At 36.2% G+C, this 13684-nt stretch overlaps 1 protein-coding gene and 1 pseudogene across 1 annotated transcript; one reads left to right on the top strand and one right to left on the bottom strand.

The window, feature by feature from the left end:
- The first annotated feature begins 1615 nt into the window (after positions 1 to 1615).
- LOC129305035 (protein NUCLEAR FUSION DEFECTIVE 4-like) lies at positions 1616 to 3736 on the top strand. The gene has a single exon (XM_054944938.1). The coding sequence runs from the start codon at positions 1737 to 1739 to the stop codon at positions 3585 to 3587; it is 1851 nt and encodes a 616-aa protein (XP_054800913.1). The 5' UTR covers positions 1616 to 1736; the 3' UTR covers positions 3588 to 3736.
- A 4640-nt stretch (positions 3737 to 8376) lies between these two features.
- LOC129306614 (ras-related protein RABC2a-like) lies at positions 8377 to 10983 on the bottom strand (annotated as a pseudogene).
- Between the last annotated feature and the right edge of the window lie 2701 nt (positions 10984 to 13684).

Below are 13684 nucleotides of genomic sequence, written 5' to 3'. Positions count from 1 at the left end.
TGAGTTTGACGCCCCATAAACCTACCTCCCCCACCCACACATGCTCAATAATCCTGGAAATAATTTCAGATTTGGAAGCTGGGAACAAACACGATACTCGCTCCCTTTCATTTTTTTTTTTTTTGATAAGACCTTTCATTTTTTACTATACTATGTGTTGATCAAGGAAATTATTTAAGGGAGAATTACATTCAAAGATCATACAAATAAATTTTTTTATAAAAAAATATCAATACAAAATAGATTGTTAAAATAAGAACATGATTTGTTTTTTTAAATAAAATTTGTTAATCCTTATTTATAAATAATTTGCTTGAACAGTCCTTACTTAGATGTGATTTTCCCATTATTTAGTGTCTTTAAAGCCAATACCGTTTCTTAAATACTTTTGTCCCTCTCATGCTCTCATTTAAAACTAATTAAAAGCACCCTTTTCAAAAGATATTTTAAAAAACACATTAATCAATCACTGCTTAGATTTCATAAATCATTTTATAGGTGGGAATATTGGAGGGAAGGAGATAACCAAACTGGCATGGACTAGGGAACACGGGAATGGTATGCTCGTCAAATAAACAACTGATTAGTAGGAGACTAACCGGCCGGTCTTTGACTGGAGCAAGAAAACTCCCAGCAGGGTCAACATCAGAGTTCTCTGTACGAGTTTAACAATTTGGCAATGATACTGTAACTGTAATAATAGTACCTGCCATCCTATCTAGTTATTGTCAAGAATCTTGGAGGCATTAATATTACAAATTAAATAACAGGTACGAGAAATAAGAGGTGTCCAATGACGCATGCATGCTTTCATGCTTCTCTCGTTATTTTTTGTCGCCATCAGTAGTGTTCTAAATCACCATTAATATATTACAAAAAATAATAGCCAGACAAGGATTTCTAAATCACCTCCAAACCTACGATTCACTTTCCAGGGCCAGCATCTGGTTTATCCAAGAGGAGCTACAAGTCACTCTTGTTTAATTTTGGTTTCTCAACTAATCCTTCTCGACTTGGTTTTTGAATGTCCTTTTTGGGTCGTCCTCTTCTTCTATGTAAGAAAAGTTTCTCCCTGATCATCCTAATTTCAGCAATTGTCTCTTCGTTTTTTTCGATGGGGTAATTAAGTCGTTGGATCCATTTATATAAACTTAAATAAGTGATCAGTTCTTTTATACTTTATAAATTTTAAAAGTGATTTCACACAAAACAGAAATTATATGGCATTGTTCACGCTAATAAAAATAATTTATTATTTAGTGATTTCTAAATTTCAAGATATATTTATGTATTTTCATTTATACAAATGATTTAATATTTGATTTCTAAATTCCTTGGCTCCAGGTTCTTCCCTTGGTTTCTGGTCAATGATTTAAACAGACAACAAACTTAAACGTATGCGACGTTCCCTTCGGTTTCCTCCAGCAGCAGTCGTATTGTGAATTTGTGATGTCTATCCCCGATCTTGTCCAGCCTCTTCTGGGACCCGGCAAGCACTAGTTACTGGTAAACTTACTACAACAGTAAGCCCGCGCGTAATGCTTGTCATTTTCTGGGCCGACGTAATTATATGTCCTCCCACATGAGATTCCTATCCACGGACGCCATCCCCTTAGTCTGCCCTATAGTTAAACTGCGTTGAGACTCCATGTGGATCTGGATCTGGATCATCCTCCATTCTCGCTCCTCTACATAGCCTCGCTCCAAACCTTAAACCCCACAACATCGTCGCAACAATGGTAGCTACACAGGTCAGTACCGCTACCGGCGGTGGTGGCTGGAGACAAATGACAAGCTTCACCCACCAAATGATCACCGGCCACTGGTTCATGGTCTTCGCGTCTCTGCTTATCATGGCAGTCGCCGGCGCTACCTATATTTTCGGTTTATACTCAAACGACGTCAAGACCTCGTTAGGCTACGACCAAACCACTCTCAACCTGCTCAGTTTCTTCAAAGACTTGGGTGCCAACACGGGCATCTTGTCCGGGTTGATCAACGAGATCACTCCTCCTTGGGTGGTCCTCTCCATCGGGGCCATCATGAATTTCTTCGGCTATTTCATGATCTGGCTCGCCGTCACCGGCCGTATTGCCAAGCCCCGACTCTGGCAAATGTGTTTCTACATTTGCATTGGGGCTAATTCCCAGACTTTTGCCAATACCGGTGCTTTGGTCACATGCGTTAAGAACTTCCCCGGAAGCCGCGGCAGCGTTTTGGGGCTTCTCAAGGGTTATGTTGGGCTCAGCGGCGCCATCATAACTCAGCTTTACCATGCCTTCTATGGCGACGACACCAAATCTCTCATCTTGCTCATTGCTTGGATTCCCGCAGCTGTTTCCACCATTTTCCTCCCAACAATCCGGATAATGAACACCACTCGGCAACCCAAGGAGCTCAAAGTTTTCTATAATCTTCTTTATATCTCGCTTGGGCTAGCCGGGTTCCTCATGGTATTGATCATCGTGCAGAACAGGCTGAGCTTTGCGAGGATTGAATACGCGTTCGATGGCCTTGTGGTTCTGTTTTTACTTTTTCTCCCACTTGCCGTGGTTTTCAGGGAGGAACTCCGCCTCTGGAGAGCCAAAAACCAAGCCTTGACCGATGCTTCTGAAGTGATGGTCGTCACTGAAGCTCCACCTTCAATGACGGAACCACCTCAGACCCAGCTAGAATGTTCCTCCACCACCACCAAGTCAGAGAAGCAAAGTTCCTGTCTGAGCAACGTTTTCAAACCACCGACCAGGGGAGAGGACTATTCCATTTTGCAAGCTTTGTTCAGCATCGACATGGTGGTTCTGTTCACTGCCTCAACTTTCAGTGTCGGCGGGACACTGACTGCTATTGACAACATGGGACAAATCGCAAAATCTTTGGGATACCCGAGTAAGAGCACCTCCACCTTCGTGTCCTTAGTGAGCATATGGAACTATTTGGGACGAGTAGTCTCTGGTTTCACCTCTGAAATCTTCCTGACCAAATACAAATTCCCTCGTCCTTTGATGCTCTCTCTAGTCATGCTCTTGTCATGTGTCGGACATCTTCTAATTGCCTTCGGTGTCCCCAATTCTCTCTACTTGTCCTCCGTGATTGCCGGATTTTGCTTCGGAGCACAGTGGCCGTTGATATTCGCCATCATATCTGAAATATTCGGCCTCAAGTATTACTCCACTCTGCTCAATCTGGGAGCAGTGGCGAGCCCTGTGGGAGCTTACATACTGAACGTGAGAGTGACAGGCTCTTTATACGACAAGGAGGCTTCGAAGCAATTGCAGGCAAAAGGGTCGACAAGGAAAGCAGGGGAAGATTTAAGTTGCATAGGAGTTCACTGCTACAGGATGGCCTTTCTCATAATCACAGCGTCGACAGTTATAGGGTGCTTGATCTCCTTCATATTGGTGATCAGGACTAGAAAATTCTACAGAGGCGACATGTACAGTAAGTACCGAATGGAAACACGCACTGTGATGGCTGCTCCTCCAGGTGGCACTGTTTCGCTAGAGGCAGAATCTCATGCAAATAATGCTTCCTTCAACGCTAACGCGAACGGCGGCAAAGGAGATTCAGATAAAAACAGTAGAAAGTGAAGGCGGTGGAATGTGTAACGTGGATTCGATGTTTTTGTATGTTACGGATTAGAATATCTGATCACTTGTCTTTCGTAGCTTTGAATTGAGAATAGTGGAAAAATGCCTGTCAGTTTGATCAAACGATTACATAGATTTCTCTCTGAAAAGTTTTCCTTTCATTCATCCGCACGCGGACAAGGAAGTTGATAGTAAATTAGAAATACACCGCATCCAAAAATAAAGTTAAAAAATGAGTGGGTTGGTTCATATAGACTCAATCTTTTAGAACCTAAGCTCTTAAATTCAATTTTTTTGAAGTATTTAATTTTTTAAATCTTGACTCTTATATAAAAGGTAAGGTTGAGGCCTGTAAGCCTTTATTATTAATTTTTTATTTTTTAAAATTTTTTAAAATTAAATTTTGTAATTATAATATTTCATATATTTTCTAAAAAATATAAATTATAATGTTTAAAAATTAAAAATAAATAATAAAAATTTTAATTTTAAAATATAAAGATATATTCTAAAATTTAAATTTAATTTAAAAATTAAAAATATTTATTTTTTAAGAAAAAAATAAGAACAAGCTTAAAAAAACGGCTCGAGCCTTTTTTCATGGTCAGGTTTAAAAGTTTAATTTTTTTAAAATATTATTTTTTAAACTTAAACTCTTATAAAGATAGAATTAAATGGGCGACATTTTAAGTCAGCTTTCATTTTCAACTCTACCCAATAACCGTGATAAGAAGTAGGACAAAATGGAGAGAGAGTAATCTCGGCATGAAAGTCTGCAACTTGCAGTCAGAATATCTATTAATTTGTCACGTTTATTTCTGGTCATGAAGACATATAGTTAACGGTTCAAACTTTAGGAATAAGCTAAGAAAATGCACTGCAAATCGGAATCAAAGTAGGTAGAAGAGTGTAGTGTGAAAGGCAAAAGGCCAAGAAGGAGGTTTGGTGGGTAGGAAAGGACAAAATGGTGAGAGAGTGATTTTGACTTCAAAGTATGCAACTTGCAGCCTGACTGTTTGTTTTGTGGGCTGATTAATTGGTCACTCTCGTTTTCTTGTGTAGCGCTCTGGAAACCCGAAACCTACAGTTCGCTGTTCAGAGTTGCACTCTGTTTTTATTTTTAAGAAAAACTATTACTTTTTATTTATTTTTTATTTAAATAAAATTATTTACTTTAATAAATATTTATTATATATTTTTAAATTATCTTTTATAATTTATATTAATAAAAAATAATTAATAATGTTAATTAATATAAAACATATTAATTCAATTGTTTTTAGTTATTATAATGAATTAATTTTTTAAAATTGTATGATATAATTTTTTTGTATATAAAAATAAAAGGATTATATAATAAGTAAATGGGATGAAAAAGAGTTGGCATCGGAGTTCCAGAAATTAAGCAGGAAGACCCGCAGAAATCCTCCGAAATTCATAATGTCCATTACCTATTGGCTTGGAGAGATCTTGTTTCATGTTTCTGTTGGATTTCTTCTGACTTTTATCTTCGGTTTTAATTCGTTACCCGTGCTCTGTTCTGTCTTCCCTAACTACTCTCTATTTTTTGTTTTCTTATTATATTTATTTTAAAAACGGAATGCAAAACAAAATTAGGATGTTTAATAATTTCTATTGATATACAAAAAACATTTCTACTTAAATCAGACTTACGTACAATTATTTAATTAATCAAAATACAATAGATGTATGATCTTTAATGGTATCATGATGGCTGAACAATTTCATCACCAAATTATACAATTATATTTTTTGAATTATACAATCATATTTAAAATATATAGTATTAGAAATTATAAATTTATGATATTTTGATTGAAGTATTTAATGCAGTTATAAATTAATTGTGTATACATTTTTCTGGAATTCAAGCAAAATTGAATTGACGTGTGCCCTGCTTTATATAAGTTTTCTTCTTACAATATAATAGATTTGATAGAAACTAAATGTTTGCATTAATTTTGCAATTGTTTCTTTTAAGAAAGTAAATATATAGGGGGTGGGTTGTGTGTGTAAAGATTTGAAGGCTGGCATGTTGTGCAGGCCTCGGCACCAGATGACCAGGCTTTGTAGTATTTAGGGCAAACCAAACTGTGAACTAGTTTGTACCATTTATTGTTTTTTAAGTAGATTTTATCTTAGATTTTACAAGCCACTTGATGATTGATAGGTGTAAGACGTATTGTAAATGCTAGCAATTCGTTGTCAGCCGGTTGCTCTTGTTCAATGAATGGCTTAAATACGCAAATAGCCTTATCTAAAATAATCATATTCAACTCTCCCCGGCTCCTGCAACTGCAAGCTTCTCCCATCCATACCGCTTGCGCATGAGATGATAAGATAAAAGGCAAACAAATATTTAAGAAAATAATCAGGCTTATTGAAAAAAAAAAACGAAAAGCCAGGGAAGTCAAATTCTATGTCTATCCGAGTCCAAAAGCTTTCGTAAATCTTTAGAGAGAGTCAGCGAAAACAAAATATTGACATTGAGATGATGAGTTATTCTAATGAACTATTTTTTGATAATAAGGTAGAGAAAATGTATTAATATAATGCAAGCTCACAAGACAGTTCTACAAAAATATCATGAGCCACGCGTTGAGGTGGTTCCCTGATCAATGGCCACCTCTTGTATGAGAAGCAAGCATAAGAAGTGGAGAATGATCAAAAACACAAAAATTCACAAGCACAAGAGTATCATAGCTAAAGTATTGATAAAGTAATTTACATATTCATCAGCTCACGCGCGCGGGATAGAGTAAAACAACGTGGCGGTCCCTGGCTACTTGGGATAGTATTTTGTGAAAGAATTGTTGGTGGTGCAGGTGAGAGACGTTGCTTCTTCCAACTCTATCGATCGCTTATTCAAGAGAGTCAGTGTCCCAGGGGTGACCACCACTTGCCGAAATCCCTCTCCTCAGCACAATTCGAGGCCTTCATGAATTCTGTCCTGTTCGACTTCAATGACAACAATGGTGGTCCAGCTTTTTCATGAAACCAATAAGGTTAAATAATTGAAGTTGAAACTCGAGTTAAAGTGGAGCATCGACATGATCTGAATGAACTGAAAGTGAAAGAAGAGCGCACATTGACAAGCCCCAGCCGCAACACATGGGCCTCTAGAATTGACCCGCATGTCATCAGATCACCACATGCAGAGCCAATAAAGTGGAAGGTGTGGGACTACATCATTAGCCAGTTATGACTCAAGAAATGAAGGAAAAATTGAACAAGGAAAGTAACATTTATTGTCCTGGCGTGGGATGATTGTGTTCACTTTCCTGGTTTTTTTTTTTTTTTTTTGGTTAAGGGTATTGACTTTATGTTGTGGTGTTGGGAGATGGACGCAAAAAAGGTGATTGGAAAAAAGCACAATGGGGCGTGAAATTGATGTAGCATTATGCGGAGGCGAGTGGTCCCAGCCCAGTGCACTTTGGCATGTTGAGGGACACCCAGTCAGGCATGAAGAGCCCGAAAACGCCACTGCCACCCCATAACCACGATGGGTTTGACATTTATTTCAATTCATTTCACCGCCTTCTCCCCAAGTTGCACCATCTCTCACCACATTTGTTGGCAGGGATGGTTCTCTCAAAATCAACAGAAATAGAAATATGGGAAAAAGTTGTGCACGTCATCTTTAAAACATAAAACATAGACGATACTTTCGTTTAGTCTTAATTTCCTCACACTTATTCCAATCTTTAACTGTGGGTTAAGTTGATGTCAATTTTTTTTGGAGATACAATAGAGACCCTTAAATATGGTTTGTACTACCAAACTTCAAGTCAAGTTAATTATGATTTTTACAAAGTGATAATTTAATTTTATTTCTGATGCACTCGTCAAAAATTAAAGATAATGAATTTTAATAGCTGAATGGATGTCAATATTAGATTTTTCAAATGAGTGATGGTGAGTAGTATTTATAAATATTTAAGTAATGTTTTAAAGTGGTACGTTTTAAATAATAATATTCTCATTAAAAGTTATAATCAATATTGATTTATAACCCTTATATTGGTTTATGAATAACTTTGTGTTGATTCATAAACATTCCTATTAATAATTAATATTGATCAATGCCTATTTATAATAAACTTTCATGAAAACAACGTTCTTTTTAATTTATAAAATTTTTTTGAAATACATTTCCTTTTACTAATTGATATCTTTTAGTTTTATAATCATCCAAAAGTTCTTTTAAAAATACATAATATTGGTGATTATAACTCTCTATATAACGTTCATAAATTTTTTACGGGCATAGCTCTTTAATTTATAAAGACGTAACTTTTTAAAAAAGATATCTCTTAATTTTAAAAATATTTCAACGACATTTTAACAAGGTTGAATCCAAATTTTGTTGCTCTGCTCCAACCACACTGTTATGTATGCCTCATCTCACATGGATTCAGGATGTGTTGGGGTCACTTTGACGCACCTTCCTTCTTTCCGTCTTGGCAATTCTACACAACACCGTCCATCCATTCCCAATCATTGCCCCACCACATGCCATGCTTCCATTAAACCTCCCCTCACCCAAAAAAATAATTCAGAGGATCATTGTGCGTTGAACAATGTCATAGCGATGCCAATTACTGGGAAGCCAATATCGTTCTCGCGTCTTTGCCCCAAGAAGAAATCAAGAATATCCAAGTGAACGCTTGCATATGAATAGCCAGTGTTTTAATATTAATTGCTCGTTCACACTATGTCAAATTTTTATATTATATATAAAATATAGATTTCAATGAGCACCATGAGATACCAAACTGCGACTTAATTAATGACACACACGATCTATGAAGGGGGTGATCCTGCGAGCATTCATCTGTTCAACATTAACAAAGTCTACAAGGTTGCATTGATTTATTGGTCAGGTGTGAGCTAAAATGGAGAACATAAAGGCAAGCCCATTTACACAAGATAATAGGCATAATGTTGGAGGAATTTTTCACTTGTTAGTGCAAAGTATAATGCGACGGGCAGACAATGACGAGTCAGAAGCCAAGGATGAAGCTTTTGTTTTTGTTTTTTGGCCGAAGGAAGAAGCTTAATTAATATACATGATATGTCCAAGGCTCCAAGCTGTGCTACTCAAGATTCACTGTCCCCCGAAATGCATTTTAGGAGTAACAAGCACCGTTCTGAGATGATCGGGGTTCCTGTTTCTGCTTTAGAATATTCCTTTTAACTGAGGTGGATCCTTCTTCCAAAAGACTAGGAACTTCCACTATCTATCAAACAACAGCCGATTTGTTATCAATGCATAGGGGAAAACGATGTACAGAATAATCTGAGTCTCCAAATGTACCTTCAGAGCAAGTTCCTCGAAGCATTTCTCCACATTTTCTCGAGTTTTAGCACTGCATTCAAGAAACACAGAGCCCAACTCTTCGGCGAGGGCTGAGCCCTCTTCTCTGCTCACAACCCTTTCAGAATCCTGAACACAAATAAATAACCATCAAGTAAACTAATGAACAGAAGACGTCAGGAAAAAATTTATGCTAGTAAAAGAACCCTGGAAATAAGCAGTACCAGCCTAGATTTCAAAAGATGATTCTCCTAAACATGCAGGGCTTTGCCCTTTGTGAAGTGAGCTGCTTTTCATTTCACTTATTAAGATCTTAGCTTGTTGCCTATGTCACCATTTTCTATTCTTCCTAAAGCTGTCGTAGTAGTACAGATTAACAAGACTTGTGCCTCACTGAGCAGAGACACAGGGTAGACAACCTGAATTTTCTTTCATTACCCTTGTAAATGGAGATGAGCTCAAAACTTTATATTTCATCATGCTACATTAATATATTTCCCTGTAATTTTACTGACGGAATATTTCCCTGTGATAACCAATTCCTTCCCATACCTTGCATAAATAAATACAAAATCATAGCAAAAATCTTACCCTGTCAACTTTGTTTCCAACTAGCATCTTCACACAATCCTGATTAGTTGAATAGAGTTCCACGTCCTTAGACCACATTTCTGATAAGTTTGTGAATGTGTCTCTCCTTGTGACATCATACACTAAAATGAGAGCAAACAATAAGCATTGTATTAAACTATAATTCCCAACAATGGAAATGATTCCTTTTAAATGCTTAATTTGGTCATCATATATCAGGCCTCATTCCAACATAACAGATGCCATGAAAACCACCAATAAAAGTATCGAGAGTCACGTAGCTCAAAACAAGTCTCACCCACCAAATTTTCCATAAAGCAATTCTCTACAGAGTCTTCTAGCCAGAACTCAATATGCAGATAGATTTTGGAATTAGTTTAGCATACCCAGAATGATTCCTTGCGCTCCTCTAAATATGAACTTGTTAGAGTTCTGAACCTTTCCTGCCCAGCTGCGAAACAGATATAACGTTTCACAAAGGGAAAGCATTACTGAACAGTCACTTGTGTCAATGGACACATGGTCCACACGATATAAATAAGAGAGATACATTCCACTCTTTTTGTTTGCTTCCACAAGTCTAGTTGCGGAAGTATTATTGATGAGAAAAAAGAGCCTGATTTCATGAATCAAATGGAAGCACAAGATTTGGGCACAAGTTACCAGTATCGCAAATTGTTAATGTCAATGTCTTCCCACCTACTGTGAGCTGCTTCGTAAACTCATCGGCTGCAGATGATGAAGACAAAAGAGCAGTTAGATTAGATCATTTCATAAACGGAAAGATGCTTCTTAAGGGTTCGAGGTTGGTCTGCCACCTTATCATTGAAACGAACTTAAAAAGTTCCAACTCAGAAAGTGGATTGTAAATTTAAAATAGAAAATCAGCAGATACTGTTTGCTTGACACGAATCTATAAGAAATATCACACAAAATCCCTTGGCTGTTCTGTTCAGAACTTCAGGTTGGTGGTGGAAAATAGCAATCAAGATGTCAGAGTCATGTCATGATAGGTTCAAGTCCGAGATTTCCAGAGGAACTTGATAGAATGAATAAGCAAATGAGAGCTTAGATAAATACCAATGGCTGGGGCAAGAAGTTCAAGAGAACCGGATAAGAAGCTGACGACTAGACTACCTTTTCCCACACCAGAGTCGCCGATCAACAAGATCTTGAAAGAGGGACCATACCCACTGCTCGGACCTGAAGATGAACTCATTATCTCTCTCTCCCGCTCTCTCCCCTTCTCTCTATAGTGAATCCTTTTCTAATGGACTCTCTCTCTCTCTCTCTCTAAGTAGAAAGTACAGTGAAAGAAACATGTATATATAAAGTCGGTGTGGGTGGGGTGGGGGAGAGCAAGAGGGAGAGATGTAAGAGAAGAAAAGGAGAAAAGCTTAAAGACACCTCTGTAATGAAGTGCAATGGGGCATCTTTCTTTTGATTAAAGAAAACGGCTACCTTGGTCTGAGTTTCTCCTTTCTTCAGACTCAGCTGAGTCACGAACGTATTTATTCTTTTCTTTTTCCGAGCTTATAAATTCCCCAACTTCAAATATGCGGTGCCCAAGTTAGAAACTCCAAGCCCCACGTGTAAGGGATTGGGATGGTTTGCTCTGTAAGCAATGCTCTTCAAAGATGTTCGCTTTTGTGTTTTCACCTGTTGGTAAGGTGTAGTTACCTTTTCAAGCCAACAATCATATTACTGACCGAATGAAAAAGGGATACTAGTCGATTAAGGCAGGCACAGACTCTCAAAAACGGCATCATCCATGTCTTTCATCTCTATACTGAAAACTTCAATGCCAGAGCTTCTTCTTTATCATTATTATTCGTTTTTGGAACTTGCTAAAGTCATTGTTTTTAATGTGAACAATACCTTCATCGTGTCTAGGTGATGGCTAATTACATTCAAATCATATGAAAGGGGAATGACTCGGCATTTGGGATGATTTTAATACGAAAAAAGGAAAGCATTCAAAGAATAGATGTTGATGAAACAGTTGGGCGTGAAAAAATGATATGACCCATTGTGTGAAGAGGCACTCTCAAATGGTTGAAAAGCAAAATAACAAAACCACGGATGTGAAGTTTGGGTGGGAGGTCACTATTTGTTTTTTTCTTTCATCGCATGTTTCTTCGGAAATCATAATACACTATACCCATTCAATGCACCTCGAAAATGTTTCCTTTCTCCCAGCTGTTTTTGAATCCCTAAAATTAATGAGACATGTAATAGCACCGTAATAACAATGCGTTTCCGTGGGACTCTTTTCCGATGTTGGCGGGACTGGATAAGACAGTATAGCTTTCTTTATTTTGTATCATAGGAAAATACCAGATAACAGGGAACAAGAACAGAAGAATAAGGGAAAGCGAAGCATCGAGGGGGATCATGATTGCTGAGCTAGGATATTGAGAAGCATGTGGATGATAACATTTTTAACAACTAGAGTTCCTGTTTCTGTGATTATAATGGTTTTGATTTTTATATTTAAAACATGTACCCCTTACAAAACTGCAAGTGCAAGGGGACGAGTTATTGTCTTATTCTTTGCTTCTTTGTTTATTTGTTTTTTTTTTTTTTATGCGAGACGTTTTCAATTTTTCATCTTTATCTGGTGGCATGTGATCTCGTGTAAAGCAACAACACAGGTTTGTCTTCAAAATTGGGCCTACCACTTTAACAATAGACCAGCCTCTGTGGATCCAAGCCCATCTGTATGCTTGATAAATTGTTTTTTGGTAATATGCTTGATAATTAAATGAGACCGAATGTAATTTACATTGGGTTTAGCCCAACCCTTTAAAGTTTTAACCCAGAAAACAGGTGAGGAAATGTTATCCACCGTCCGCAAACAAAAGCTTGAGTTGCAAATTAATAGACGCAAAAGTTTACTTAAAAAAAAAAAAATAGGTGCTTAAACAATTTTTCCAGTCAAATTAAAAATAAAATTTTTAAAAAATTCAATATGGAGAAATGTTTTTCAAAGATGTCCTCAATTAAATACGACAATAAAATCTAGCATGTTAAGAATAAATATCTGATAACTACGTTAACAGGTAAGCATATATGTTTAACCAATTACTTACTATAAAATCAACCCTTGGGGTTAATTGTTCTAACTTGTTTTTGAATTAAAAATTCAACTATTTTAATTCAATAGAAGCTAGGTACCTTAAATTAAAGTACGCTAGTTTTCTGTTATATTTCAAAGATACTTAAAAATAAAATCTATCCAGGTTTACAAATTCTCATTCGATCTCATTTATAAGGCATGTTTTAAAAGGTGTATTTAATCTTATTTTTAAATTACGATGCGGCTTTTTAGATAATATTTGTTTGCACTCAATTTGTAAATTTGGAGGCATAGGCTCAACTCAACTTAATTGACTTTAAAATAATTAAAAAAAAATATTTAAAAAGTCTTAACCACTAAGTCATCTACACTCCACCCATGATGAGTAACCATAATGAAAGAAGTGGTTCCTAAATTTAAAAAAATTGGCGATCATGGGGCTTAGATATCAAGTCAAGATCATATATAAATAGAGGAGCTCTCTCTTAACAAGCATCATCACCATCAACAAACTATTAATTTCAGACTTTGTGTCTACTATTTTATTTTATTTTTCTTTTTATCATGTAATTTTAGTCTTTATTTTTTTGTTGTACGGCCAGCATAATCCGCCACCTCTTTATTTAATTAATGTATTTCTAATTTTATGCATCTATATTAATTTTGTTCACTTCGCATTTTTACATTCAGATGAATTGTGGTAAGAGAGTTTGGGTTCCCCGTATTTGATTAGAAATCAGGTTCTTTCATCTTTTTGAAACCCTATATTTCTGGCACAACTTGTGACACCCCCTTTTATTTTTACCTAACAATATTTAAAATATATTTTTAAAATTATCATTCATAAAAGAAAAAAAATAACATGATATTACTTTTTGAATTTGTTATATATATGGACATATTTAAAATTCTATACATTTTTATTTTTTATATTAATATTAATAATGTTGATAAAAATAATTTATAAAAAAAATTGGAGCAGTACAAAATAAAGGTTTTGAAAGTTTTGCATCAAGATTTTTTAAAATTTGCAACATGTGCGGTGTGAGGGTGTATGTGAAAAAAACAAAATGTGACCTTATTTTTCTC

This window comes from Prosopis cineraria, unplaced genomic scaffold (genome assembly GCF_029017545.1).
Source record: "Prosopis cineraria cultivar Desert tree isolate PC_DT_omini unplaced genomic scaffold, ASM2901754v1 PC3, whole genome shotgun sequence".
NCBI lineage: Eukaryota > Viridiplantae > Streptophyta > Magnoliopsida > Fabales > Fabaceae > Prosopis > Prosopis cineraria.
Note: the sequence above shows the minus strand (reverse complement) of the source record. Positions and strands in the feature narration are given on the sequence as shown.

What these genes read in the sequence shown, in the direction of transcription:
- LOC129305035 (XM_054944938.1), top strand. Translation starts at nt 1,737, where the DNA reads ATGGTAGCTACACAGGTCAGTACCGCTACCGGCGGTGGTGGCTGGAGA.